We start from the raw sequence: 25,497 nt of genomic DNA, 5'->3' as shown, positions 1-25,497 counted from the left end.
AGAAATTTGTTTGTTGGGGCTGTTGCACAGTTGGCTCTCCCCTTGCGCCTCTGTCTTTTTTCCTGCCAACTACTAAGTCTCTTCGACTCGCCACAATTTAGCCCTGTCTTTATGGCTGCCCGCCAGCTCTGGCGAATGCTGGCAACTGACTCCCGCGACTTGTGATCAATGTCACACGATTTCATGTCGCGTTTGCAGACGTCTTTATAACGGAGACATGGACGGCCGGTGGGTCTGATACCAGTGGCGAGCTCGCTGTACAATGTGTCTTTGGGGATCCTGCCATCTTCCATGCGGCTCACATGGCCAAGCTATGTAAAAGCATTATGTTAGAATTATATGGCCTGGTTCCTCACTGAAGCCTGCAAGCTGGTAGCCAACTATGCAGACTTTCCTCTCTATAACCTTTGGGTTGTAGCTGGGGCCATGGGATTAGCTTTCAAATTGGATGCAAAGGAGCAGCGAGCAAGACCAAATCCAGACTTGAGAGAGAAAGACATCTTTGTGAGTGTCACAAATGGGTTTATTTTCAAGAGAAAAAACGTGTAAAAACAAAAAAAATAGAGTTAACAAGTCTGACTAGGGGGCAGTGAATAAATTAATTTTAAAAGCCGTTACAATCGACCCTCTAAGAGAGAATGAAAAGTTTGAATAATCACCATGGTAACAGCATCAACGGTCGTGGAGTAGAGAACAGGGGGCCTTCGAGTCCAATCATCCGCCTGAATGAACGTTAGGCCCTTTAGTCATAATTATTTGCGATTTATTAATTATACAGATAGGTTTTAGCTTATCAAGCGATTTTTAATTTTTTTTGTAAATGCCCGCTTCTGTTTGAAGCCGCCCGTCAGGCGGGGCTGCCCGGCATTGAGTGAGGCCCCGGACATGCCAACCGAGCAGAAGCCGCGGAGGCGATAGGGAGGGGAGGTCGGTTCGTGTCGCCGCCACCGGACCCGGCAGGGAGGGGAAGCCCGGCCACTGCCGCCATCAGCAGGGAAATCAGCCTTGGCCGCAACATGGAGAACGATATCCTCGACTCACTGGAGGATCTGGGGTAGGTGGCGATTGGAGGGGCCGCTCGGCCGGCGCCTTTTTCCGGAGGCTTCTGCCGGACTGGGCCCGGGGTTTGCTGCACTGACGCTGGTGTATATTAACCGGAGGTGGAAGTGCTGGTCCCTCCCCCGGGACATATGGCAATGAATGACCTGTGCTTATTATAAATAGCCTACTGAGCCGGCCATGTGTGTCTCTCTCTCTCTGTCCTGCTGGGCCTGGCTTCATATGCAAAGGGATTCCCCATTGCTGCTGGCGCACGTTTCATTGCAACAAACGCTTGTCAAGGGGCAGCTGTACTTTATTTCCACCCCTTCCCCCCCCCCCCCCCCCCCCTTACTTATTTCACGTTCTATCATTTGTACCTTATTGTGGGTAACTCGTTTGTCAATGTTCGACACCTGATACAATATTGCAGAGGGTGGGCAGTGCCATGTGACTGACCCAGTTACATAAGGTTATGCTCCTAATGGTAGTAGTCAGTATAAATGGATTGTAACTTAACATTTTCTGAAATAATGTTGAAATGTTAATGCCCAAATCAATTTACAGTGCCTGCCTTCATCTCATATTGCATGCAAACACACACATAAGATATTAACTACTGTTAATAGGATATCTAGGGCAGGAATAGAGACTGACCTGCTTTGGATTTGAGGTGGTCATGGCATTGTCCTCACAGTCAACCTAATTGAGATAAGTAATGATCCAGTGGAACTCTGAATGCTTGGAGTGAAGCCATGGACAGTTGGTGCTATAGTCTTCTTGTTAGTCTGAGAAAAATGGTTTGTTTTCTATATTGCCTAGCCACAAATTACACCTCCTCCCTGGGCGCTGTCTAAGGCTGAACGCAAACTGAAACCTCAGTGTCGTATTTGACCCAGAGCTGAGTTTCTGAACCCATATCCATCACTAATATTGCTTAATTCCACTTCTAATATAACCCCTCTCTACCTCCACCTCAGCCCACCTGCTGCTGAAACCCTCATCCATGCTTTTGTTGTCTCCAGAGTTGATTATTCCACAGCTCTCCTGACTGGCCTCCCATCTTCTACCCTTCATAAACTTGAGCTTATCCAAAATTGCTGCCTGTATCTGAACTCTCAACAAAGTTCTGTTGACCCATCACTCCTGTGCTCACTGGCCTACATTGCTATATGAATGCTGGCTATACCTGGGAATAATTACAATAGCTATAAACTAATGGTTCAATAGTGGAATAAACAGAGGGTAATGTTAAGTGTTTGAGGGTGAGTGATAACTAAACAATTATATGGCATTTATGTTAACATAAACTTTCAGCATTCTCTGAATGTGTGTGTTATATTTTTTATAATATGTATGTGCTGCCTCTGACCTGGAGCCAGGAATTTATGATGCATTCACACTTGACAAGTGTGATAATGAGATGGCAGATGAATTGAACAGATATTTTGCATCTCTCTTCACCATTGAGGATACAAGTCACATCCCAGTATTAGCTGTAAATCAGAAAATGGAAGGGAGGGAGGAACTCAAGAAAATTACAATCACCAGGGAAGTGGTACTGAACAAATTGTTGGAGCTGTGGGCTGACAAGGCCCTGGGTCCTGATGGACTTCATCCTAGGGTCCTAAAAGAAGTGGCTAGTGAGATAGTTGTTGCATTAGTTTTAATTTTCCAAAATTCCCTAGATTCGGGGAAGGTTCCGTTAGATTGGAAAACAGCAAATGTGTTTATTCAAAAAGGGAGGGAGACCAAAAGCATGAAGCTACAGGCCAGTTAGCTTAACATCTATCTTAGGGAAGATGTTAGAAGCTGTTATTAAAGACGTTGTAGCAGGGCGTTTAGAAAAATTCAAGGTAATCAGGCAGTCAACATGGTTTTGTGAAAGGGAAATCATGTTTAACCAATTTATTGGAGTTCTTTGAGGGAGTTAAATATGCTGTGGATAAAGGGGAACTGGTGGATGTATTGTACTTAGATTTCCAGAAGGCATTTGATAAGGTGCCATATCAAAGGTTATTGCAGAAAATAAAAGCTCATGGTGGAGGGGGTAACATTGGCAGGGATAGAAGTTTGGCTAGCTAACAGGGAACAATAGGTATAAATGGGTCATTTTCTGGTTGGCAAGATGTAACTAGTGTGCCACAGGGATCTGTGCTGGGGCCTCAACTTTTTACGATTTATATAAATGATGAAGGGACTGAAGGTATGTTTGCTAAATTTGCTGATGACACAGATGGGTAGGAAAGTAACTTGTGAAGAGGACATAAGGGGGCTACTAAGGGATCTCTCTTTGGCCTCCTTGTCTCGAGAGACATGGGTAAGCGCCTAGAGGTGGTCAGTGGTTTGTGGAGCAGCACTTGGAGTGGCTATAAAGGCCAATTCTAGAGTGACAGACTCTTCCACAGGCACTGCAGATAAAATTGATTGTCGGGGTTGTTACACAGTTGGCTCTCTCCTTGCACTTCTGTCTTTTTTCCTGCCAACTGCTAAGTCTCTTCGACTCGCCACTCTTTAGCCCTGCCTTTATGGCTGTCTGCCAGCTCTGGCGATCACTGGCAACTGACTGCCACGACTTGTGGTCAATGTCACGTTTGCAGACATCTTTAAAGCGGAGACATGGATGGCCAGTGGGTCTGATACCAGTGACGAGCTTGCTGTACAATGCGTCCTTGGGGATCCTGCCATCTCACATGGCCAAGCCATCTCAAGCGCCGCTAGCGCAGTAGGGTGTATATGCTGGGGACGTTGGCTGCCTCGAGGACTTCTGCGTTGGAGGTACGGTGCTGCCACCTGATGCCAAGGATTCTCCGGGGACAGCGAAGATGGAATGAGTTGAGACGTCGCTCTTGGCTGACATACGTTGTCCAGGCCTCGCTGCCGTAGAGCAAGGTACTGAGGACACAAGCTTGAAACACTCGGACTTTTGTGTTCCGTGTTAGTGTGCCATTTTCCCACACCCTCTTGGTCAGTCTGGACATAGCAGCAGACGCCTTTCCCATGCATTTGTTGATTTCTGCATTGAGACACAGGTTACTAGTGATAATTGAGCCTAGGTAGGTGAACTCTTGAACCACTTCCAGAGCGTGGTCGCCGATATTGATGGATGGAGCATTTCTGACGTCCTGCCCCATGATGTTTGTTTTTTTGAGGCTGATGGTTAGGCCAAATTCGTTGCAGGCAGCCACAATCCTGTCAATGAGCCTCTGCAGACACTCTTCTGTGTGGGATGTTAGTGCAGCATCGTCAGCAAAGAGGAGTTCCCTGATGAGGACTTTCCATACTTTGGTCTTCGCTCTAAGACAGGCAAGGTTGAACAACCTGCCAACTGATCTTGTGTGGAGGAAAATTCCTCCTTCTGAAGACTTGAATGCATGTGAGAGCAGCAGGGAGAAGAAGATCCCAAACAGTGCAGGTGCAAGAACACAGCCCTGTTTCACGCCACTCAGGATAGGAAATGGGTCTGATGAGGCACTGCTATGCTGAATTGTGCCTTTCATATTGTCATGGAATGAGGTGATGATACTTAGTAGCTTTGGTGGATATCCGATCTTTGCTAGTAGTGTGAAGAGACCATGTCTACTGACGAGGTCAAAGGCTTTGGTGAGATCTATGAAAGCAATGTAGAGGAGCATCTGTTCGCGGCATTTCTCCTGTATCTGGCGAAGGGAGAACAGCATGTCAATGGTGGATCTCTCTGCTCGAAAGCTGCACTGTGCCTCAGGGTAGACACACTCAGCCAGCTTCTGGAGTCTGTTTAAAATGACTCGAGCGAAGACTTTCCCCACTATGCTGAGCAGGAAGATTCCACAGTATAGATAGGTTAAGTGAGCTGGCAAATGGAGTATAATGTGGGAAATTGTCCACTTTGGCAGGAAGAACAAAGAAGTTTATTATCTAAATGGTGAGAGATTGTAGGGATCTGGGTGTCCTACTGCACGAAGCGCAAAAGGTTAGTATGCAGGTACTGCAAGTAATTAGGAAAGCTAATAGAATGTTATTGTTTATCGTGAGGGGATTTGAATACAAAAGTAGGGATGTTATGCTTCAGCTATACAGGCATTGGTGAGACTACATCTGGAGTATTGTGTACAGTACTGGTCTCCTTATTTAAGGAAGGATGTAAATGTGTTGGAGGCAGTACAGAGAAGGTTTACTAGACTAATACCTGGAATGGGTGGGCTGTCTTATGAGGAAAGCTTGGACAGGCTAGGCTTGTATCTGCTGGAATTTAGAAGAGTAAAAAGTGACGATTGAAACATATAAGATCCTGAGGGGTCTTGACCGGGTGGATGTGCAAAGGATGTTTTCCCTTGTGGGAGAATCTAGAACTAGGGGTCACTGTTTAAAAATCAAGGGGCGCCCATTTAAGACAGAGATGAGGAGACATTTTTTCTGAGAGTTGTGAGTCTTTGGAATTCTCTTCCTGAAAAGGCAGTGGAAGCAGGGTCCTTGAATATGTTTAAGGCAGAGGTAGATAGATTCTTGATAAGCAAGGGGGTGGAAGGTTATTGGGGATAGGTGGTAATGTGGAATAATCAGTTTAGCTATGACTTAATGAATGGCGAAGCAGGCTTGAAGGACCGAGTGGCCTACTCCTAATTTCTGTGTTCATATGTATGTAGGTTTAGTGTCAGTGAGAAACTGAGATTGCTTTGCACTGATGGTAAACTTGGAGTGTGAAGGCCTGAATTGGCACCCCAATGAAGCAGAGTGAGCTTCCCTCCTCCTGGGGGCTCAGAAATTAGATTCATATTGTATTTATATTCTACCCGCTATGTTTAAAAATCGCTTCACACTGATGCAGTTGTAGTGTAAATGCATCCATACAAGCACTGGAAATCTATAAACTTTCCACACTGTCAGCTGTTACAATTTTTAGTCTTTAAAAGGATCAGATCACCTTAAACACAACTTCACCATAGCAAAATGAAATATTGTTCCATCACTCCAGTTGTTTTAAAACTGATTTACCACAATCAATAGGCTAGGTATAAAAATCACATGATCTCACAGCTAATTCTGTACCAATATGCAAAGGACATTGAGTGAAGTCTGTCTGTTTTGTGAGCAGTGGATACCTGATTAAACCATGATTGATATTTGTGATCTGAGCCCAGAAATTAGTGCTTTTGAGATTATAATCTAATCTTGAATTCAGTTTAGGGTATCAGCATCAATGTGCAGTTTTAATTAAATCACTGCAAAATTGTAATTGATGACCAGTCAATGTTATAGACTATAATGAATACATGGGAGTGACTAGTTCTCATTGCAGAGTTCAGATCATGTAAAAATGCAATTACGTATGGTAAGTCAATAACCATCTGAATCCTGAGCTGATATTTTCTATTATTTCTAAGTATTATCATCATTTTTATATGGAATTGTGGAATTTGTAGAGTTTTTTTGTGCATTTTGTTCATGGACTTTAGGACCATGCTATCACTTAAGTTTGAGTGCTTAATTAATGCTAAGAAATACATATGTATCGTCATATCCCACATTGGATAATGAGTAACGAGTACTCTGGAGTAATTTTGAAGCTGCCTGGTTTCAAATTTAGCTTTTATTCTGCCATGAGCCCTTGCACTGTAGGTGAGTGGATTATTTGTGACCTCGTGCATAAGTGAAAGAAATTTGCAATGAGTGGCAAACTGCTCAGAATCTGTGAATGTGATGGTTTTGAGCAGTTTGTTTTTATTGATTTAGTTTATGTCAATTATAATACAAGTTTTAACATGTGAAAATACAACTGCAATAATACTGTAAAACTTAAGAGCAGAGGCACTTAGGAGTTCATATAAACAGTTCTTCTGGCACATGAGGACAAATTGGTCTTTTAAAAAAGCATATGGGATCCTAAGTTTTATTAATAAGGGCACAGAATACAAAAACAGACTGGTAATGCTAACCCTATCCAAATCATTGGTTATGACACAATTAGACTATTGTGACAAATTTTGCTGCCCTCCTTTAAGAAGGATGTCAAGGCCGTGGAGACAGTTCAGAGAGATTTACTAATACCATACAAAGGATGAGAGGATTAAGTTGTGAAGAGAGTGCAGAGAAATTAAAGAGAGGAATGGATTAGTTAAAGAATAGTTTCTTTAGAGAAGAAAGTGTGCTTATGACAGATGCCAGGTAGAAAATACTATTGAGAACCATACTGAATATAGACGGTCCAGAGGGGAAGCGAAAAAGCAAATAAGAGAAGCAAAGAGAGAGCATGAAAGCATTAAAGGAAATCCCAAAGTTTTCTATAGGCATATAAATAGTAAAATGGTGGTAAAAGGAGGAGTGGGGCCAATTGGGGACCAGAAAGGGGATTTACACATGCAGGCAGAGGGCATATGGGAGGTATTAAATGAACACTTTGCATCTGTCTTTACTAAGGAAGAAGATGCAACCCAGGTAATGTTGAAAAAGGAGGTACGTCTGATACTAGAGGGGTTTAAAATTGATAGAGGATGTATTAGATAGGTTGTCTGTACTTAAAGTGGATAAAGCACCAGGGCCGGATAAGATGCATCCAAGGATACTGAGGGGAGTGACGGTGGAAATCGCAGAGGCACTGGCCATAATTGTTTCTGTCTTTCTTAGACTCGGCAGGGTTGGGGGGGGGGGGTGAGGGGGGTTGCCAGAAGACTGGGGAATTGCAAATGTTATACCCTTTTTTGAACAAGGGTGTAAAGATAAGCTGAGAAACTACAGGCCAGTCAGTTTAACTTTGGTGTTGGGAAAAGTTCTAGAAAAAATAATTAGGGACAAAATCAATAGTCACATGGGCAAATGCAAGTTAATTAAGGAAAGCCAGCATGGATTTCTTAAGGGGAAATCATGTTCAACTAACTTGCTGGAGTTTTTTGAGAGGTAACAGAGAGGGTTGATGAGGGCAATGCTGTTTATGCGGTGTACATTGATTTTCAAAAGGCATTTGATACAGTGCCACACAACAGACTTGTGAGCAAACTTGTAGCTTATGGAATAAAAGGGACGGTAGCAACAATGATAGGAAATTGGCTGAGTGACAGGAAACAAAGAGTAGTGGTTAATGGATGCTTTTCGGGCTGGAGGAAGGTTTGTAGTGGAGTTCCCCAGGGATCAGTGTTGGGTCTGATGTATATGATTGACCTAGACCTTGGTGTACAGGGCACAATTTCAAAGTTTGCAGAAGCTACAAAACTTGGAAACATTGTGAACTGTGAGGGGGATAGTGTAGAACTTCAAAAGGACATAGACATGTGGTGGAATGGGCAGACAGGTGACAGATGAAGTTCAATGCGGAGAAATGTGAAGTGATTTATTTTGGTAGGGAGAACATGGAGGGACAATATAGAATAAAGGATGCAATTCTGAAGATGGTGCAGGAGCAGAGGAACCTAGGTGTATATGTGCATAAGTCATTGAAGGTGGCAGGACCGGTTGAGAGAGCGGATAATAAAGCATACAGTACCCTGGGCTTTATTAATGAGGGTATAGAGCACAAGAGCACGGAAGTTATGTTGAACTTGTATAAGACGCTAGTTTGGCCTCAGCTCTGGAGTATTGCATCCAATTCTGGATACCGCACTTCAAGGAAGCTGTGAGGGCTTTGGAGAGAGTACAGAAAAGATTCACGAGAATGGTTCCAAGGATGAGGAGTTTCAGTTATGAAGGTAGATTGGCGAAGTTAGGACTGTTTTCCTTGGAGAAGAGAAGGCTGAGAGGTGATTTGATAGAGATATTCAAAATTATGAGGGGTCTGGACAGAGTAGATAGAGAGAAACTTCCCACTTGTGAAAGGATTGATAACGAGATGGCACAGATTTAAAGTATTTGATCAGAGAAGCAGAAGTGACATGAGGAAAAACTTGTTCACACAGCGAGTGGTTAAGGTCTGTAATGTGCTGCCTGAGAACGTGGTGGAGGCAGGTTCAATTGAAGCATTCAAAAGGGAATTAGACAGTTATATGAAAAGGAAGAATATGCAGGGTTATGGGGAGAAGGCAGGGGGAAGGAACTGAGCGAGTTGCTCTTTCAAAGAGCCAGTGTGGACATGATGGGCCGAATAGCCTCCTGCCCTTTAACAATTCTGTGATTCTGTAAAGTTTAAAACTGAGGGATTGTAATGAAGTAAACAGAAAAAGTTCTCAGTAATTAGAGGCAGACATTTACCATCAAAAGGACAAAGGATGGATTTAAGAGAGATGTTTTTGTGCAGTAAATGGTTAGGACAAACAGTAATGGAGGCTTTTAAGAGAGAAATGGAGAAATATTTGAAAAACAACATTTAAAAGGCTATTGGATAAGGGCAGGAGAATGGAACTATGTGGATAACTCTTTAGAAAGCTGCGTGCTGTTTGGTCCCTTGCACTGCATCACACAATTTGACATCAGTCAGCAACTTGCTGGAATGCATTATCCACAGCAGTTTCTAAATGTCTCCCACAGGTAAAATCACATCTAAAATTAACCCAAGTTGTTCAAAATTCATTCATTCTGGTATTTTTCAGTCAACATTCATAGAGTAAGTACGATGTTAGTGGTGACATACAATAGTATATTTAGTGCATAATTACTGTGTTTTGAATTGATTATTTCTCAGGATTCTATTAAATATGTCTTGCAGATCAGCCTGTTCAGCTAATCCATAGGAGTGCTACATATGCCATTATAGCTTGTGCCTTTTCCCAACTATGTACTTGTGTTAATAACATGGGCTGAAATGTGCAACTTTATACATGACGTAAACATGATAATTTAACTTAACCAGGGATCTAACCACTAACTGTTTACCAAAATATGATTCGTTTGGAATTATGTGGGCTACCCAACACATTCTGTCCATTTTGAAAGAATGAAAATACCCCGTCTTCAGGCTAAAATTGACAAATGAAATTTATTTGCAAGCAGCTTAATCATATAGGAGCAGAAATGCACAGCGAGAGACTCACAGTATAATAACTTGACATGCAATATAAAATGTCGAGCTCTGAATTTTTGGAAGTCCATTCCGGTAACTTTTTTATAGTGCCTCTGCTGAAACATGGCAAGGATGACAGACATAATGGAGAGATAGGGAAGATTCATACCTCTTGCACAGCCTTTTTGGGCTTCCACTGTGGAGATTTGAAGATCAGATGTCTTCTCATTGGATTTGCAAACTAGATTAACTAATTTGTACTGCTCAAGTAAAGGAGGTGTGAATAGGAGTCTTTTAACTGTCCTGTTTCTTGTCCGTGATACCATGCCACTAAAAGCAGCCATCCGGAATGTCCACTGAGTCTACAAGCTCACTGTATTAACATTGCAAAAACGTGGGAGTGTCAAACAAATTTGAGCTGATCTGGATTCTAATCACTACGGAACATAAATGGTTAGCTACCTCCCTTTGAAACTTAGTTATTTCTAGGTAGTTTTGTGTATTTGTACTCTCCACAAAGGTAAAAGAACTATTAAGAAAACAACCAGCATGTCTTAAGATAACATGGCTTATCTATTTCAAAAAAAATACAGGATGTTTTCCTATTTGAGGCATGCTTTTGTCAGACTGTAGTGAATTAATAAATTCTCAACTGTAGAATTGACATTTAGAGCTGAAAGATTTTCACTGATTCATATTTCTGTTGGTGCGTGTGACATGAAGCTTCAGTTCAGGAATAGTGGTTCGTTGTAGAGGTTTGTATATAGAAATGTGCATACAGTAGAAGGATTAAAAGACTTTCTGGAATTTTCACAGAACCTGATTCATTTTACAGATACAAGGGTCCACTACTGGATGATGGTGCCCTGGAGTTGGCAGCAGTTGATGGGGCAGCTTCTCCAGAATATACTAAACTATGTGCCTGGCTTGTAACGGAAGTGAAAGCTTTTTACAAACTGGTAGAAAATGTCAATGCAACAAATAGTAAGTACGGTTTACTATTAAGCAATGGCAAGTTTCATTCCCAAGTTATATGACGTAAATCCAGTTTACACATAAAATAGTCAGTATTTGGAAATAATTGAGTGTAATTGTAACCTAACTTGCCTGACCAGACAATAGAAATATGTATTCTGGTACTATGAAAAGGAACAATGCTTGCTTATTGCTCACTTGTACTGTTATATAGTTAAAAGTTTGAATGGCTTATTTGTTCAGTTCAAACAGCCAAATCATAGCAATCTTCACGAGTAATCAGTATTTGGAGTTTTAACACCTTATATCATTATTAACAGGAATTCACATTATTGAAGATGGTGCCAGAAATTTATGGCTTGCTCCATTACTTATAATATATCTAGAGAATTTTTATTTCTGGATCATTAATCTATATAATCTCATTTTTGAAACATCCAAAACAGTAAGTTTCCTTTGTGGAACAGCATAGGGTCTAAAATCTGGCATGCTATCCCAGACAGACTTTGCATCCATAATGGGCGGCGCAGTGGTTAGCACTGCAGCCTCACAGCTCCAGCGACCCGGGTTTGATTCTGGGTACTGCCTGTGCGGAGTTTGCAAGTTCTCTCTGTGACCGCGTGGGTTTTCGCCGGGTGCTCCGGTTTCCTCCCACCGCCAAAGACTTGCAGGTGATAGCTAAATTGGCCATTGTAAATTGCCCCAGGTATAGGTAGGTGGTAGGGAATATGGGATTACTGTTTTTTTTTTTACTGTAGGGTTAGTATAAATGGGTGGTTGTTGGTCGGCACAGACTCTGGACCGAAGGGCCTGTTTCAGTGCTGTATCTCTAAATAAATAAATAAATGCTTTGACTTACCTGTAAAACTGTTAGTCGTGTCCGCATTTCTTAACTGGAAGGAAATGCCTTAACCCATATAGTAAATGGCGTACTTGGGTAAAATATTTTCTATTCAAATACAAATGTATCTCAGTATTGAATATTCTCTGGTTGTAAGATTTTAGGTCTTATGATTTTTCTCAATTTTTTAACTCGCTTTTTATAGGCCCCACAGAAGCTGAAGAATTTCAACTGGAGATGAGTGGTTTGCTGGCTGAGATGAATTGCCCCTATTCTGTTCTAACCACTGGAGATGTCACTAAACGCCTTGTCAACAAAAATAATTGCCTTTTGCTGCTCAGTAAGTAGCAGGAGAATTTTATTCATTTTCTGAATAATTATTGGACTTGAAAATTAATCACAGTTGTAATGCTTGCCAGTGTTCAGAAATGGTTGAAGATGCATTCTGTTCCAAAATTTGTGTCTGCATGTACATGGATATGGTAGCCTCGTGGTTATGGTACTGGGCTAGCAATCTAGAGATTATGGCTTCAGATGCCTATCATGGCAAGTTGGGAAGTTGAATTGATTAAATCTTTGATTTGTGGCTGGCATCAGATTAAATACCCATGAAAGCTGCTGGATTGTAATTTTAAAAGAAAACAACTGGTTGACTAATGCCCTTCAAGGAAGGGAACCCACCTATGACCAACATGTGACTCCAGGCCCACACTGTGATTGACTTTTAATGACTTCAGGGATGGGCAATGAATGCAGCCTTGCCAGCGCCGGCCACAACTGTAACCATTAAGGTTGGGGACCAGTGTCTGGAACTGTGTGTGATGTTTGAATATATTTAAATCTACTGTAAAATTGTGTGCAATGGTTGCTTTGATGTAGAAGTTTCAGTTGTGAAAATATTGATACAGATGCATATGTCAAAAGGGATTCAAGCTGTGTATTCTTGCACTGGAATTTTACTGTAGGTATCTTATTGATGTCATATGATCAAATCTGTAAGGTAGCCATCATTCTGGTCCCATTACAATTGTTGGCTGTTCTATCTGTGCTTTGTCATATGATTGAAGACAATTGCTGAAGAATGAAAAGGGTTCAATCAGAATTTCAGTTTTGCTGTGCCTCTTGGACCAAATTGTCAGAGCCATACACTTTAGAATACACATTTCAAGGTGCAAACCAAAGAAGTTATACCTTTACAGTACAGAAGGAGGCCAGAATGGTCCAGTCTATCTGTTCTAGCTAATTACTAGAGTGATCTCTGCAGAGTGTGGCCAATTGTTGCTCAGCATGGGGATGCTCTGCTGCTGAGATTCAATTTTCTGATGCTTAATGCGAATATTATGCCCCTAGATATACTGAGGATTCATGATGGCTCATGTATCGCACTCCACAGCTGCCTTAGTTTCACATAAGGACCATGGCTGATGCTTACTGCTGCCAGGTTTCGATTTTACAGTGTTGAAATCAAGCGAATGCAACATAGACAAAGCATGTGGGGAATTTAAAAAAAAAAACAAGTGGACGACAACACATGCACACTCTAATTTCCTCTCCTCTCCAGAAGGCATTACAATGTGCTGGGATATGTTTTCAGGAGCACTGAGTGCCCTCCAGTACCTTCATAGGATGAGTATAAACAGTAAATCACAACAGCACCTTGTATTTATATACTGCCTTTAGCATAGTAAAACATTCCAAGGCACTTCACAGGAACATTATCAAACAAAACTGACACTGAACCATAGAAGGAGATATTAGGACAGATGCCCAAAAGCTTGGTCAAAGAGGCAGATTTTAAGGAAGATCTTGAAGGAGAAAAGAGGTTTAGGGAGAGAAGACCAGTGCTTAGGGCCTTGGCAGCTGAATACATAGCCACCAATGACAGAGTGATTAAAATCGGGGAGACTCGAGCGGCTATTATTGGAGGAGTGCAGATATCACGGAGGGTTATAGGACTGAAGGAGATTACCGAAGTGTGGAGGCATTTGGAAACATAGAATGAGAATTTTAAAATTGAGGCGTTGCTTAACTGAGCCAGTGTAGGTCAACAAACACAGAGGTGATGGGTGAACGGGGCTTAGGGTGAGTTGGGGCACAGGCAGCAGAGTTTTGGATGACCTCAAGTTAGCAGAGAGAGAACACGGGAGGTCAGCCAGGAGTGTATTAGAATAGTCAAGTCTAAAGGTAAGAAAAGGATGGATGAGGGTTTCAGCAGCAGATGAGCTGAGGCAGGGTGGAGTTGGGTGATGCTATGGAAGCGAAATAGGTGGTCTTAGTGCAAATATGTGGTCGGAAGCCCATCTCTGAGTCAAATATGTCCCCAAAGTTGCAAACAGTTTGGCTCAGCCTCAGACAGTTGCCAGGGAGAGGGATGGAGTCAGTGGCGAGGGAACAGAGTTTGTGGCGGGGCCTGAAGACAATGGCTATGATCTTCTCAGTATTTTGTTGGAGGCGAATTTCTGCTCATCCAGTACTGGATGTCAAATAGTCTCAGTTTAGAGACGTGGAGGGGTCGAGAGAGGTGGTGGTGAGGTAAAGCTGGGTGTTGTCAGCATACATGTGAAAAATGACACTGTTTTTGTTGGTGTCGCATGTAGGCTTTGATTGGGTGGAGGAGGTTTGAGGAAGAAATCACAGTTGAGACTGATCCAGTCCATCGCTGTCTATGCATGTGCTTTTCAACAAGAGTTACTAGACAGCTCCTTGGTCAAGGAGCACTTGGGCAACTTTCAATGTACCTACTGCTGCTCTGGCTGAGATCAGCTACCTGAACACAAACTGTGGATCACTATGTGCTGCTTGCTGTAGTCTTTTTCACCCTAACAAATACTGTTGGCAGAGTGCTGTATACCCACCAGTAACTGAGGACAGGGGAAAGCATTGCAGTATGGGACATGAGCCAATCAATCAGAATGAACAACTGGAGGACACAGTTGTTTAACTTGGTTATGGTATAATTTTCTGTCTAAGCATGTATTACTTTTATATCCATTCATGGGATGTGAAGTCGACTGAGAATTTTGAAACAGTTTGATAGGAATTTGTTTCAGGTCAGGGAATTAAGTGATACGGAACCAAAATTGGTAATTGGACTGGAGATACACATCAGCTGTGATCTCTGAATGGCGGAACACTCTGGCTGAATGGCCTCTGTGAACGTGGCTGGCCAGATTGACATTTATTGCCAATCCCTAGTTGTCTGTGCTGCCATCTTGAGCTATTTGTAGTGGTTTGATGTAACTGAATGACTTGCTACACTATTTCAGCGGGCAGTTAGTCAAGCACGTTGGTGTGGGACTGGAATCACATAAACTCCATACTAAATAAGGACTGCAGGTTTTCTTCCCTAAAGCACATTCATTTTAATGACAGTCGGTAGTTTGATGGTCACTTCTACTGATACCAGCTTCTTGATTCCAGGTTTTGAAATGAGTTCAAATTCTCAAACATCCATGGTGGATTTTTATCTTGTTCCCAAAATACTAATCTGGTAACATAACCACTACACTGCCATACCTCCAGTATCATAGTCATAAGTTCATCAGAGAGCAAACACAAGTGTGAATATTTGTGTTATTGTAAAAGATATCAGTTTGAAATTTTCATGATTTGTTCACTCGAGTTGTGACTAAATGGGAATAGAAGTATGGATTTGGTGTTTCCACTCTTCTGGAATCAGCATTTTGATCTTTTGCCCGTTTATAGTCGTGGATGGAAATCTAGCTCTAACACTTTTGCACTTGAGGTCTGGAAAGAGCTATGCTGACGTGGCGATCTATGATCGCAATGCACCACATATCCCTGTTTACCTTTCTTGTCACCTCTCCACGGTGAGGCTGGTTGATGAGTAAAATTAATTTAATCTGGGATAGCTCAGTGATAGCTGGTGGAAAATGAGTCTTGTGCTATTGAGTCTCTAGAGGCTCCCTTTTTATATTAGAGTGCTGTGTACTGCCACTGGTTCAGCAATAAAGCACTTTAGAAAGCAGGTGGTTCTTTATGGCTACTGGTTGCAAGTTTGTCATTAGTGGTAGCCATTTGAAGTGATGAAATGAAAATCTTGTGCAAAAGCATGTTGGTGTCAAATGAATGTGCATAGGTTTTCATAAAGCTGTGTTGATTGCAGTGTTCCAAAGCAGCCACATGGCAACTCTGAATAATTGGAAATGAGTGGCTATATGGGCCAAATCTGTTATCTTTTGAAGTGAAGAATTATTCAAATTCTTTAAAACCTCTCCTGAGGTCACCTCGTGCTGTTCCCTGATGGTTCAGTTGGTCAGTTTACTGTCTGGTGTGGTACAATACTGAGATAAATCTATCAGTAAAGTCCTAGAATAAGTTGACCACTGCCAGGGTGGCAGTGGGACCGCTGTAACCGACACTGGCATCTCTGAGCTCCAGAGTTGGAAAAAAAAGCTTGTCGGCAGCTAGACATGAATCTGTCAGTTGGGGTGGAATCAGGCTTGATGGGGATGCTTCCTCCTTTTTCCAGGTCAAAAAGCCTTTTGACAAGTCACCTTGCAAGCTCATGTGTGAAAGGAGAGCAGTTGCTACCCATAGAACTGTACCTGAGCAACAGTCAATGACCTTGGGGGAAAGGAAGGAATTTTGTGGTGTGATGGTCAAATAATTTTGTAGTTTATCTATCTCTTGTTAACATTAATGCTGATGTTTGTTCATGTAGCTTACCTGATTTCTGAGCTTGAATCTTCACGGATGCTTCGTGTGAACAACCCACCAATAAAGCAACCAGATAAAACCAGCCAGTCCTTCGTGGAGTTGAAATCCATATGCATTACTCTGGGTATGTCCAAGCCCCCAGATAACATCACCATGTTCCAGTTCTTCAGTGGGATTGAGAAAAAGGTACACACCAGAACAAAATTGTCTTAATGTGCAGCATTTAAAACTTGAATTACTCAGCCCGACTGGTCCAGTATAAATAATTACTTTTAAAAATCCATTGATGGAGTTTCCGCTTCAGGAATTGCGTAAATTTTTAAAAGAAACAAAATAGTACAGATCAGTTGAGCAGAAGGTTTCTTTTGATCGTGCCTTTTGACATGGAAGCTGAACAACTGTTTGAAGCTTTAACTACTGCTATAAAAATTAAAGAGTTGCACCTTAATTCAAGTTTCTAACCTCCAAGTATAAGGGAGCAATTGTAATACTCTCTTTTATGGTAAATCAGAATTAAGGGACTATTAGATGGCTTCCACAATTTTACCTTTAAAACTTGGTTTGTTTATTTCAGAAGAGGAAGTGCAAAGAGGCATTTAGTTCAAAAACTACATTTCTCATGTCACATAGATTATTGACTGACACTATTTTACTGCATTGTACCTTATTCTCAGGTGTCCACCACACAGTTGGGTATTTAATTTCTCCATCCCAATACTCAATTGTGTGTGGGAGACTTTCCAATCAACAAATGAGAATCAAATTGTTTTGAAACATGAATTTTCAAATACAAAAAGCATTGATTAAATTTTGCTTTGGAATAGAGTTGTTTAAATGCCGAGCACTTTTGCTAACATTACCAGTAGTAACAGTAGGATTTGTTGCATTTTCAGCTGATAACGTAGTTGGGGTTTGTAAACTGGTTAACTGATGGTAAATCCTGGAATCTTTAAAGTGGATACTATGCACAGAGCCCCAATGTGGAAAGGCCTGTGCATGTGTTTTGAACGCTCGAATTACATCACCCCTCAATCTGCTAAACTCAAGGGAATACAAGCCAAGTTGATGCAACTTTTACTCATAATTCAATCCTGAGACCAACTATCTTCAGCTGCTTTATCCATGACCTTCCCTTTGTTATAGAATCAAGAATGGGGATGTACACTGATTATTTGACCCTGAGCTGTACTCACAAGTGTTCTGATCATGAAGCAACCTATGCCAATCTGCAGCAGGACCTGAGCAACACTGTAATAAGTGGCTTACCACCTAATCCCGCAATGCTGCTCCATTTAACACAGCATGAGTCAGGAGTGTGATGGAATACTGGCATGGCATAGATAAGTGCACTCATTAACACTCTTATCAACACCATCCAAGACAGAGCAATTTACTTGATTTGTGCCCGGCCCTGCCAATTCACTCAATATCCAACCTCTCTATTGCAAGGATACTGTGGCTGCATTATATCCTATCTGCAGGGTTCACTACAGCAACTTGCCAAACTTACTTCAACAGCACTTCCCAGCCTTGTGATCTCTACCACCTAGGAGCACAAGAGCAGCCGTGACATGGGAACACCATCGTCTCCAAGTCACATGCCATCCTGGCTTGGCATGTATTGTTCCTTCTTCATTGCTGGCTCAATATCCTGGAATTCCCTACTTAACACCATTGTGGAAGAACTATAATCCCCACAACTGCAACCACTCAAGAAGAGAGCACCCCCCCCCCCCCACCACCACCACTTTGGATCAACTAAGATTTGATAATAAATGCAGTCTTTCCAGTGTTGTCCACGTCCCAAGAAATGAGAGAAAAAGCACTCTTGGGTTAGTACTTTTTTTTAAGGTTGTGCACGAGCAGTCTGGTGGCTGCCATCGCATGCAAAATTCACATGCAAGAGTGATCTGAGAACCCTGCCCCCACCACTCAAGAAAGAGGTCCGAGCATTTGATTTGAACAACAGGTTTTACTTTAATGGTAGACAGTGGAATTTGGAACCAGGCTTCCATAGAGAATAGTTTCTGGTAGAGCTGAAAAGACAGAATACAAAAAAAAACTCCCAAGAATTCTGTCATTACAAAGCAGCCCAGAATCTGAGAGAACCTTCATCAAGAAATATATTCTGTACTGATTGTGACCAGGATTTTTATTCCCGCATTTGAGGAAATTAGCTTTGCAAGCAGACTTAAAGGCTACTTACACTTATATAAGTACCTTTATAATCTTTCTTAGAAAACTCTCAAATACAATTATTTTGAACTATAGTTATTGAGCATTCTGGTTCCACAGATAGTAGTGAGGTGAATGATCAGTTGAACTGTTCCTGTTGGTGTGAGTTGAAGGAGGAACATTGAGCAGGAAACCAGAAGAACTGCCTGCTCATCCTTTTCTAGTAGTGCTATGGAATCTTAACATCCATCTCAACAGATAGACAAGCCCTTCACTTAATATTTCATCCAATGAATAGCACTTCCTTTATGGCCCAGCACAGGGAATTCTGGTCCTGAGAAGAGGCAGCGCATTTCATGTGTAGAGGGAAGTCAGGGAAATCTGCTTGCATGGTTTCTCTACTTCAATAAAAATGTATCTAGTCTGCATATTCTGCCAAGAAAAATTGGTCTCTGAATTTTAGCATAGGATCATGTAAACTGAATTGACTTTTTCTAGATGGTCTCTCACTGGTCCATCCAAACCAAACTAAGTCCTATTCATACAAAAACCATGAGATGCAGTGTTACAAGTGCTGCCACTTGTTTGGTAAATTTTGAAGATTTGTGTTTCAAAACTGAAAAGATTCTATAGATGCTGGAACTTTGTGTGTTTTTTAAGGGAGGTCACCAGAAGGTTTTTGGACTGAGCTTGAAAACAAACAATTACTGGAAGGCACCTGTCTGCAGATAATTACCCAGCAGGGGTTGTTTTTGACTTGGGGAAAGATGTTTGCAGAGAAGTAACAGGTCAAGATTTATAGAGGTCAGGAGGCTTGTCTCTTGTGACATTGTTTATGGTTTCACTTTGGACAGTGAGTTGGGATATGAACAGTGGTTTGGAATGGAGTTGGCGAAAACTTGCCAAGAAGAACAAACCACCCCAACTCAGTCTGTTCCAACAGTTTGGAAAAAGCCTGCCAGTTTTCCATCTCTCGGAGCTGAAAAGCAAATGTAAGAAGCAGATTGAAACTGTGACTGCATTCCTCCTCTAAGGCCAGTGTCCAAAACCTCTGTTGCTGCGTTTCATGGATGCCTACCCAAACTGATCTTCAACGTCACCTGAAAAGAACTGTTCTAGGAAGATCCCAGTGACAGCCGTCTATACGCGTTTGGGACGCCAAACCAAAACAAAGGGCATCTTTCCATATCTTCTCCAAGAATTAGCAAGTATTTAACCCAAGTGTTCTTTTTTCAACCTTTTTTTAAATAAGAGTTCTAAAATGTAAATCCCTTTATTGTTTCTGGTTAGCCTGTATGTTGGTGTGGCTAAGGTAAAAAGGGAACTTTAATATTTCAATCTGTGTGTCTATGCTTTACTTCATTATTGTTTTATTCTGGGATAAAAATAGTCTTTGACCATATCGGTAAGTGGGGAAAAATTTAAATATATATTGTGACCCGTGGAGGTGTGGAACTAGAATAAATAGTGCACTCCTCCTGCCTCGGTCATAACAGTAGTCTCATGCTTCAAATTCTGTGCATCAAGGACAAGATGTCTCTGGAATTATAGCCGGGAGTACTTTCAGGATGAGTTTATGCCTTCAAAGGTGCCTTCAACTTGATCATCAAAAAATTGTTCTCCTGGAAAAATAAGCTCAACAAACCGGTTTGGAAGATTGAGAATCAGAAAATTCTTTGTACATGTATCCATGTGTAGCAGAATGTCCTGTTCTGGTATTGCAAAATTAGAGCAGGCTGCTACAGGTTATTAAAATAAGGACTTGTTAGTGTTAATAATCTAGGAACAACTATTGAAAATACAAAGAACAGTACAGCACAGGAACAGGCCATTCGGCCCTCCAAGCCTGCGCCGATCTTGATGCCTGCCTAAACTAAAACCTTCTGCACTTCCGGGGTCCGTATCCCTCTATTCCCATCCTATTCATGTATTTGTCAAGATGCCTCTTAAACATCTCTATGGTACCTGCTTCCACCACCTCCCCCGGCAACAAGTTCCAGGCACTCACCACCCTCTGTGTAAAGAACATGCCTCGCACATCCCCTCTAAACTTTGCCCCTCTCACCTTAAACCTATGTCCTCTAGTAACTGACTCTTCCACCCTGGGAAAAAGCTTTTGACTATCCATTCTGTCCATGCCGCTTATAACTTTGTAAACCTCTATCATGTCGCCCCTCCACCTCCGTCGTTCCAGTGAAACCTCTCCTCATAGCTAATGCCCTCCAGACCAGGCAACATCCTGGTAAACCTCTTCTGTACCCTCTCCAAAGCCTCCACGTCCTTCTGGTAGTGTGGCAACCAGAATTGCACACAATATTCTAAGTGTGGCCTAACTAAAGTTCTGTACAGCTGCAGCATGACTTGCCAATTTTTATACTCTATGCCCCGACCGATGAAGGCAAGCATGCCGTATGCCTTCTTGACTACCTTATCCACCTGCGTTGCCACTTTCAGTGACCTGTGGACCTGTACGCACAGATCTCTCTGTCTGTCAATACTCCTAAGGGTTCTGCCATTTACTGTATACTTCCCACCTGCATTAGATCTTCCATAATGCATTACCTCACATTTGTCCGGATTTAACTCCATCTGCCATTTCTCCGCCCAAGTCTCCAACCGATCTATATCCTGCTGTATCCTCTGACAATCCTCATCACTGTCCGCAACTCCACCAAACTTTGTGTCGTCCGCAAACTTACTAATCAGACCAGCTACATTTTCCTCCAAATCATTTTTATATATATTATATATTATATATATATATATATATATATATATATATATATATATATATATATATATATATAATACAAACAGCAAAGGTCCCAGCACTGATCCCTGCGGAACACCACTAGTCACATCCCTCCATTCAGAAAAGTTTTTAGATTCTCCACATTTCTGTAGCAGAAAAGGAAGGGGAGCTGGAATCTTGTGAATACGTGTTCTGCAGTTAACTTCACCCACCCATCAGCCTCCTTTTGCTATTTGTAAAATATATCGTTTTTAACTTTTTATTTTCTTTAAATCTTATTCTGGGCAATTGAAATTTCAGTTAATGAGGAATAAATGACAGACATTTTTTTATGGAAGATGTTGAGTGATTCATTTAATACATCTAGGCCCAATTATCTTCAGCTACTTCATCAGTGACCACCCTGCAACATTAGATCAGAAGTGGGGAAGTTTGCTGATTGCAGTGTTCAGCGCCATTTGCAATTCCTCAGATGATGAAGAAGTCCCTGTCTACATGCAGGAAAATCTAGACAAAATTCAGGCTTGGCTGATAAATGGCAAGTAAAATTTGTATGCACAAGTGTCAGGCAATGACTCTCCAACAAGAGAGAGTTTAACCACCTCCCTTCAACAGTCAGTGGCATTACCAATGTTGAATCATCCACCATCAACATTCTGAGGTCACCATTGACTAGAAATTCAACTGGGCCACTCAAAAATGCTGTGGCTGCTCGAGCAGATAAGATGCTGGGTATTCTGTGGCAAGTGACTCACCTCCTGACTCCTCTAAGTCGCTCTACTACCTAGAAGGCTCAAGTCAGGAGCGCAATGGGAGTATTCTCCATTTGCTTGGATGGGTACAGCTGCAGCAACGCTGAAGAAGCTTGACCTCATCCAGAACAAAGCAATCCATTTGATTGGCACCCCATTCACCAGCTTTAACCTGCAGTACCTCCACCTCTGGCACACCATGGCTGAATCGTATCCCATTTATAGGATGCACTGCATAAACTCTCCCTGGCTTCTTTGCCAGCACTTCTCAAACCCACAAGCTTCTCCACCTAGAAGGACAGGGAAAGCAGTCATTCAAGAAGGCCCATCATCACTGCCTTCTCGAGGACAACTAGGGATGGGCAATAAATGCTGGGTTTGTCAGTGATGCCCAGATCGCAAATGAATTTTTTTTTTTTAAAGGCAAAGTAAATGTTGATTATATTTAGGGTTTTGCAACACTGATGGACAATTTTTGCATTAATCTTACATCCTGTGTCTTGCTTTGATGTTTGCATTGTGTGCCATTCACAAGATTATTTTGTAATCTATATATTAAAAATGGCAACATTTTACTGGTTACAGAATTGGATAAATATCAAGCATGTTTATTGGATAAATTTACCCAAAGAGCTTGGAACAATTTTACAGTAAAGTGTATGACTGATTTTTTGTTTTTGTTTGGATTACCAGTCTTATTTTTAGTACTGTCTGGGGCACTGTCCAAATAAGGTATTGGCTGCCAGGATTTTCAAAAAAATATTTGAAGTGATTTCATTGCGGGGGGCATGTTCAAGGCCTAGGGAGGAGCTGTGAACAGGCAAATAGAAACCATTGCTGCTGAAATAGGTTAAGAAAGTTAGTCAGCTGCCCAGGGAGATGCTGATGACAAGTTGATCTCTGGGGTCGGTGGGTGGGGACATTGTAGATGGCTGCAAAATAAAGGCTATGATCTAATGCTGTTTGCCATAGGGCCATCTAGGCTGCATACTCACCCAGTGTATCAAAAATGTAAGGCAATAGCACTGCCTATGTTAGACACTTGAGGTAAGTAAAATCATTAGAAGTGTGACAAAAACCAGTGTGATCGAGATAGCCTGACGGTCATTTTTTTTATAAGATGTAGGAATTGCACATCAAAGTGTGAAAGGATGCAAAACTCTTAATACCCTATTTGTAGATCACCTGTGATGTTGAACAGGGTTAGTCAGGAGAGTGGACTAAGTATGATGAGAATAAATGTCAGATTTGCAGGAAGTAATGAGTAAGAATGCTGTATTAGGATGCAGCACATCATAGAAGAATGTGGTGTACAAATGCATCAGTTCTCCACATAACCTTCATTCACACATGATCATAAAGCATTGTTGTGGTACTGTTTGAAGAAAAAGTAGGATGGTTCACCAGGTGTCCAGACTTAAATCCATCCTTAAACCAATGTCGCCAATATGGAAAGAATCACTTTGCTTCCACAATAGTTAAATATAAGTGTAAAATTAATTCAATAAAAAAAAAGCAGCCAGTCAATAGAATGGGCTGTCCCCAAAATGTATTCAATTAAAACTGTAAATAAAAGCAGAAATCTGTCCAGCTTTAATCTAAGGGGTTTTCCCCATGTTTGTTCTTGAAACAGTAAAGCCGCCTTCACCTTCAGAACAAATAAAAAATGTTGTCAGGAGCAGACCATGCTTCCTGACAAATAACTATTTGCACTTTAACCAAGGTTTATTAATTAATTCGTTGGACCTGTTGGTATTTTCTGCGGATTAGATGAAAGGAGCCAGAGTATAAAAGTTTATTTGGAGTGGCAAATTTATTAAATAAAAGCAGAAGTATGAAAATCGGGATCGTGCCACACATCTTGAAAAGTAAGTAAATAAAAGCTCCCCTTTCATTTGCTGCAGGTCAGCAGTCAATAAACACTGGAATAGAGAAGGTACTAAAATTTAGATTAATATCAATTGTTGGATTATGTAGAAAAAATGACATTGCAAATAGTGCAGGCAAATTAATTAATTGAATCTGTGTGTTGGCCTTGGGCAGGTACATGCACAGCTACCAGCCAACCTTCATCCAATTCTCCAGAAACACTAATTGTCTCATGGCTTCAATTGCCTTCTCTAGTAACATACTCAAGAATTATTACTTTTTCTGTGGATAACAGCACTGCCTGACATTCATTATTTTTAACTTCCTAATTGTTAACTTGTTACTTATCATTATTTGCACTCTTCACAGTGACAGTATGCCCGATCAGTGCTGTCATTTCCATTCTGAAAAGTATTGCGGTATCCATTCCTTGTCCGAACATAATTTCATATCAGCTTTTCAGAAAATATTGTTCTTTGGATGATTTCACAGCTTTGATTGCTTTTTCATGTTTAGTTTGGTGCAACAGTCCTCAACTGGCTGTTTGTTTATAATTTGCCCTTAAATGAACAACAGACCTTTTGAATTAGATTTTTTTTTTTAATCTTTAACCACTTGGTTTTCAATTCAAATATATTCTTTTTTAGCTTAAAGAATCTCTGTCAAAGGTACCCCGAAATCATGTGGGAAAACCTCTGGTGAAAAAAACACTTGGGCCACTTCACTGGGTGAGTAGTGAAAGTATTAATTGTTTGTGATGTACATGATGGAATGAATTGCAGCCATTTTCAATATGGGTTAAATGATCAATCCTTTTGTTCTTGAGTGGTATTAAATAGATATTCTCTAACCTGTTAAGGTGCTGAACACTACAATTGTTTTAACTTCCAAAGCAGCTAGTGGACCACTTTCTGATGCTGAATCCTGTTCACAGCCAACTTATTTGAAAATACTATCAAATCACAAATCATATTGTTGCAACCTACTTTTTAACTGGTTAAGAAAGCATATGGGATTCCTGCCTTTGTAAATATGGGCATTGAATAGAAAAAATAAAGTCACACTAAACCTTTACAAATCTCTGGTTAGGCCTCAGCTGGAGTATTGTGTACAACTGTGGGCACTACACCTTATGAAGGATGTCAAGGCTTTGAAGAGGGTACAAAGGAGGTTTACCAGGATAATACCAGGGTTAAGGAACTTCAGTTATGTTGAGAGGTTGGAGAAGCTGGGAAACATCTTAGAAAGTTAAGGGGAGAATTAATGGAGGTATTCACAATTTTATGAGGCTTAAGTAGAGCAAGTAGGAAGAAATTGTTTCTTCAAGTGGTTCAGTAACCAGAGGTCATAGATTTAAAATAGACAAATGAACTTGGGGGGGAAATTGCTTTGCAAAGAGGGTTAAAATCTGGAACACAATACTTGAAAGATTCCAGAAGAACTTTCAAAAGGTAATTGGATATATATTTGAAGAGGACTAATTTGCAGGGTTATTGTTAAGCTGGGTTAT

At 41.2% G+C, this 25,497-nt stretch overlaps 1 protein-coding gene across 1 annotated transcript in view; it reads left to right on the top strand.

Moving 5' to 3' along the window:
- Nucleotides 1-875: 875 nt before the first annotated feature.
- Nucleotides 876-25,497, top strand: part of fam98a (family with sequence similarity 98 member A) — a 42,675-nt gene continuing 18,053 nt past the window's right edge. The window contains exons 1-5 of the mRNA XM_068045354.1: nt 876-1,054; nt 10,779-10,927; nt 11,965-12,099; nt 16,444-16,625; nt 24,635-24,715. Of these exons, the coding sequence (XP_067901455.1) occupies nt 1,017-1,054; nt 10,779-10,927; nt 11,965-12,099; nt 16,444-16,625; nt 24,635-24,715 (585 nt within the window). The 5' untranslated portion in view covers nt 876-1,016. The remainder of the gene's footprint in view (nt 1,055-10,778; nt 10,928-11,964; nt 12,100-16,443; nt 16,626-24,634; nt 24,716-25,497) is intronic.

The sequence above is a fragment of the Heterodontus francisci genome, chromosome 13 (assembly GCF_036365525.1).
Source record: "Heterodontus francisci isolate sHetFra1 chromosome 13, sHetFra1.hap1, whole genome shotgun sequence".
Classification (NCBI taxonomy): domain Eukaryota; kingdom Metazoa; phylum Chordata; class Chondrichthyes; order Heterodontiformes; family Heterodontidae; genus Heterodontus; species Heterodontus francisci.
The sequence above is the reverse complement of the archived record's forward strand: the minus strand, read 5'-3'. Positions and strand labels throughout refer to the sequence as shown.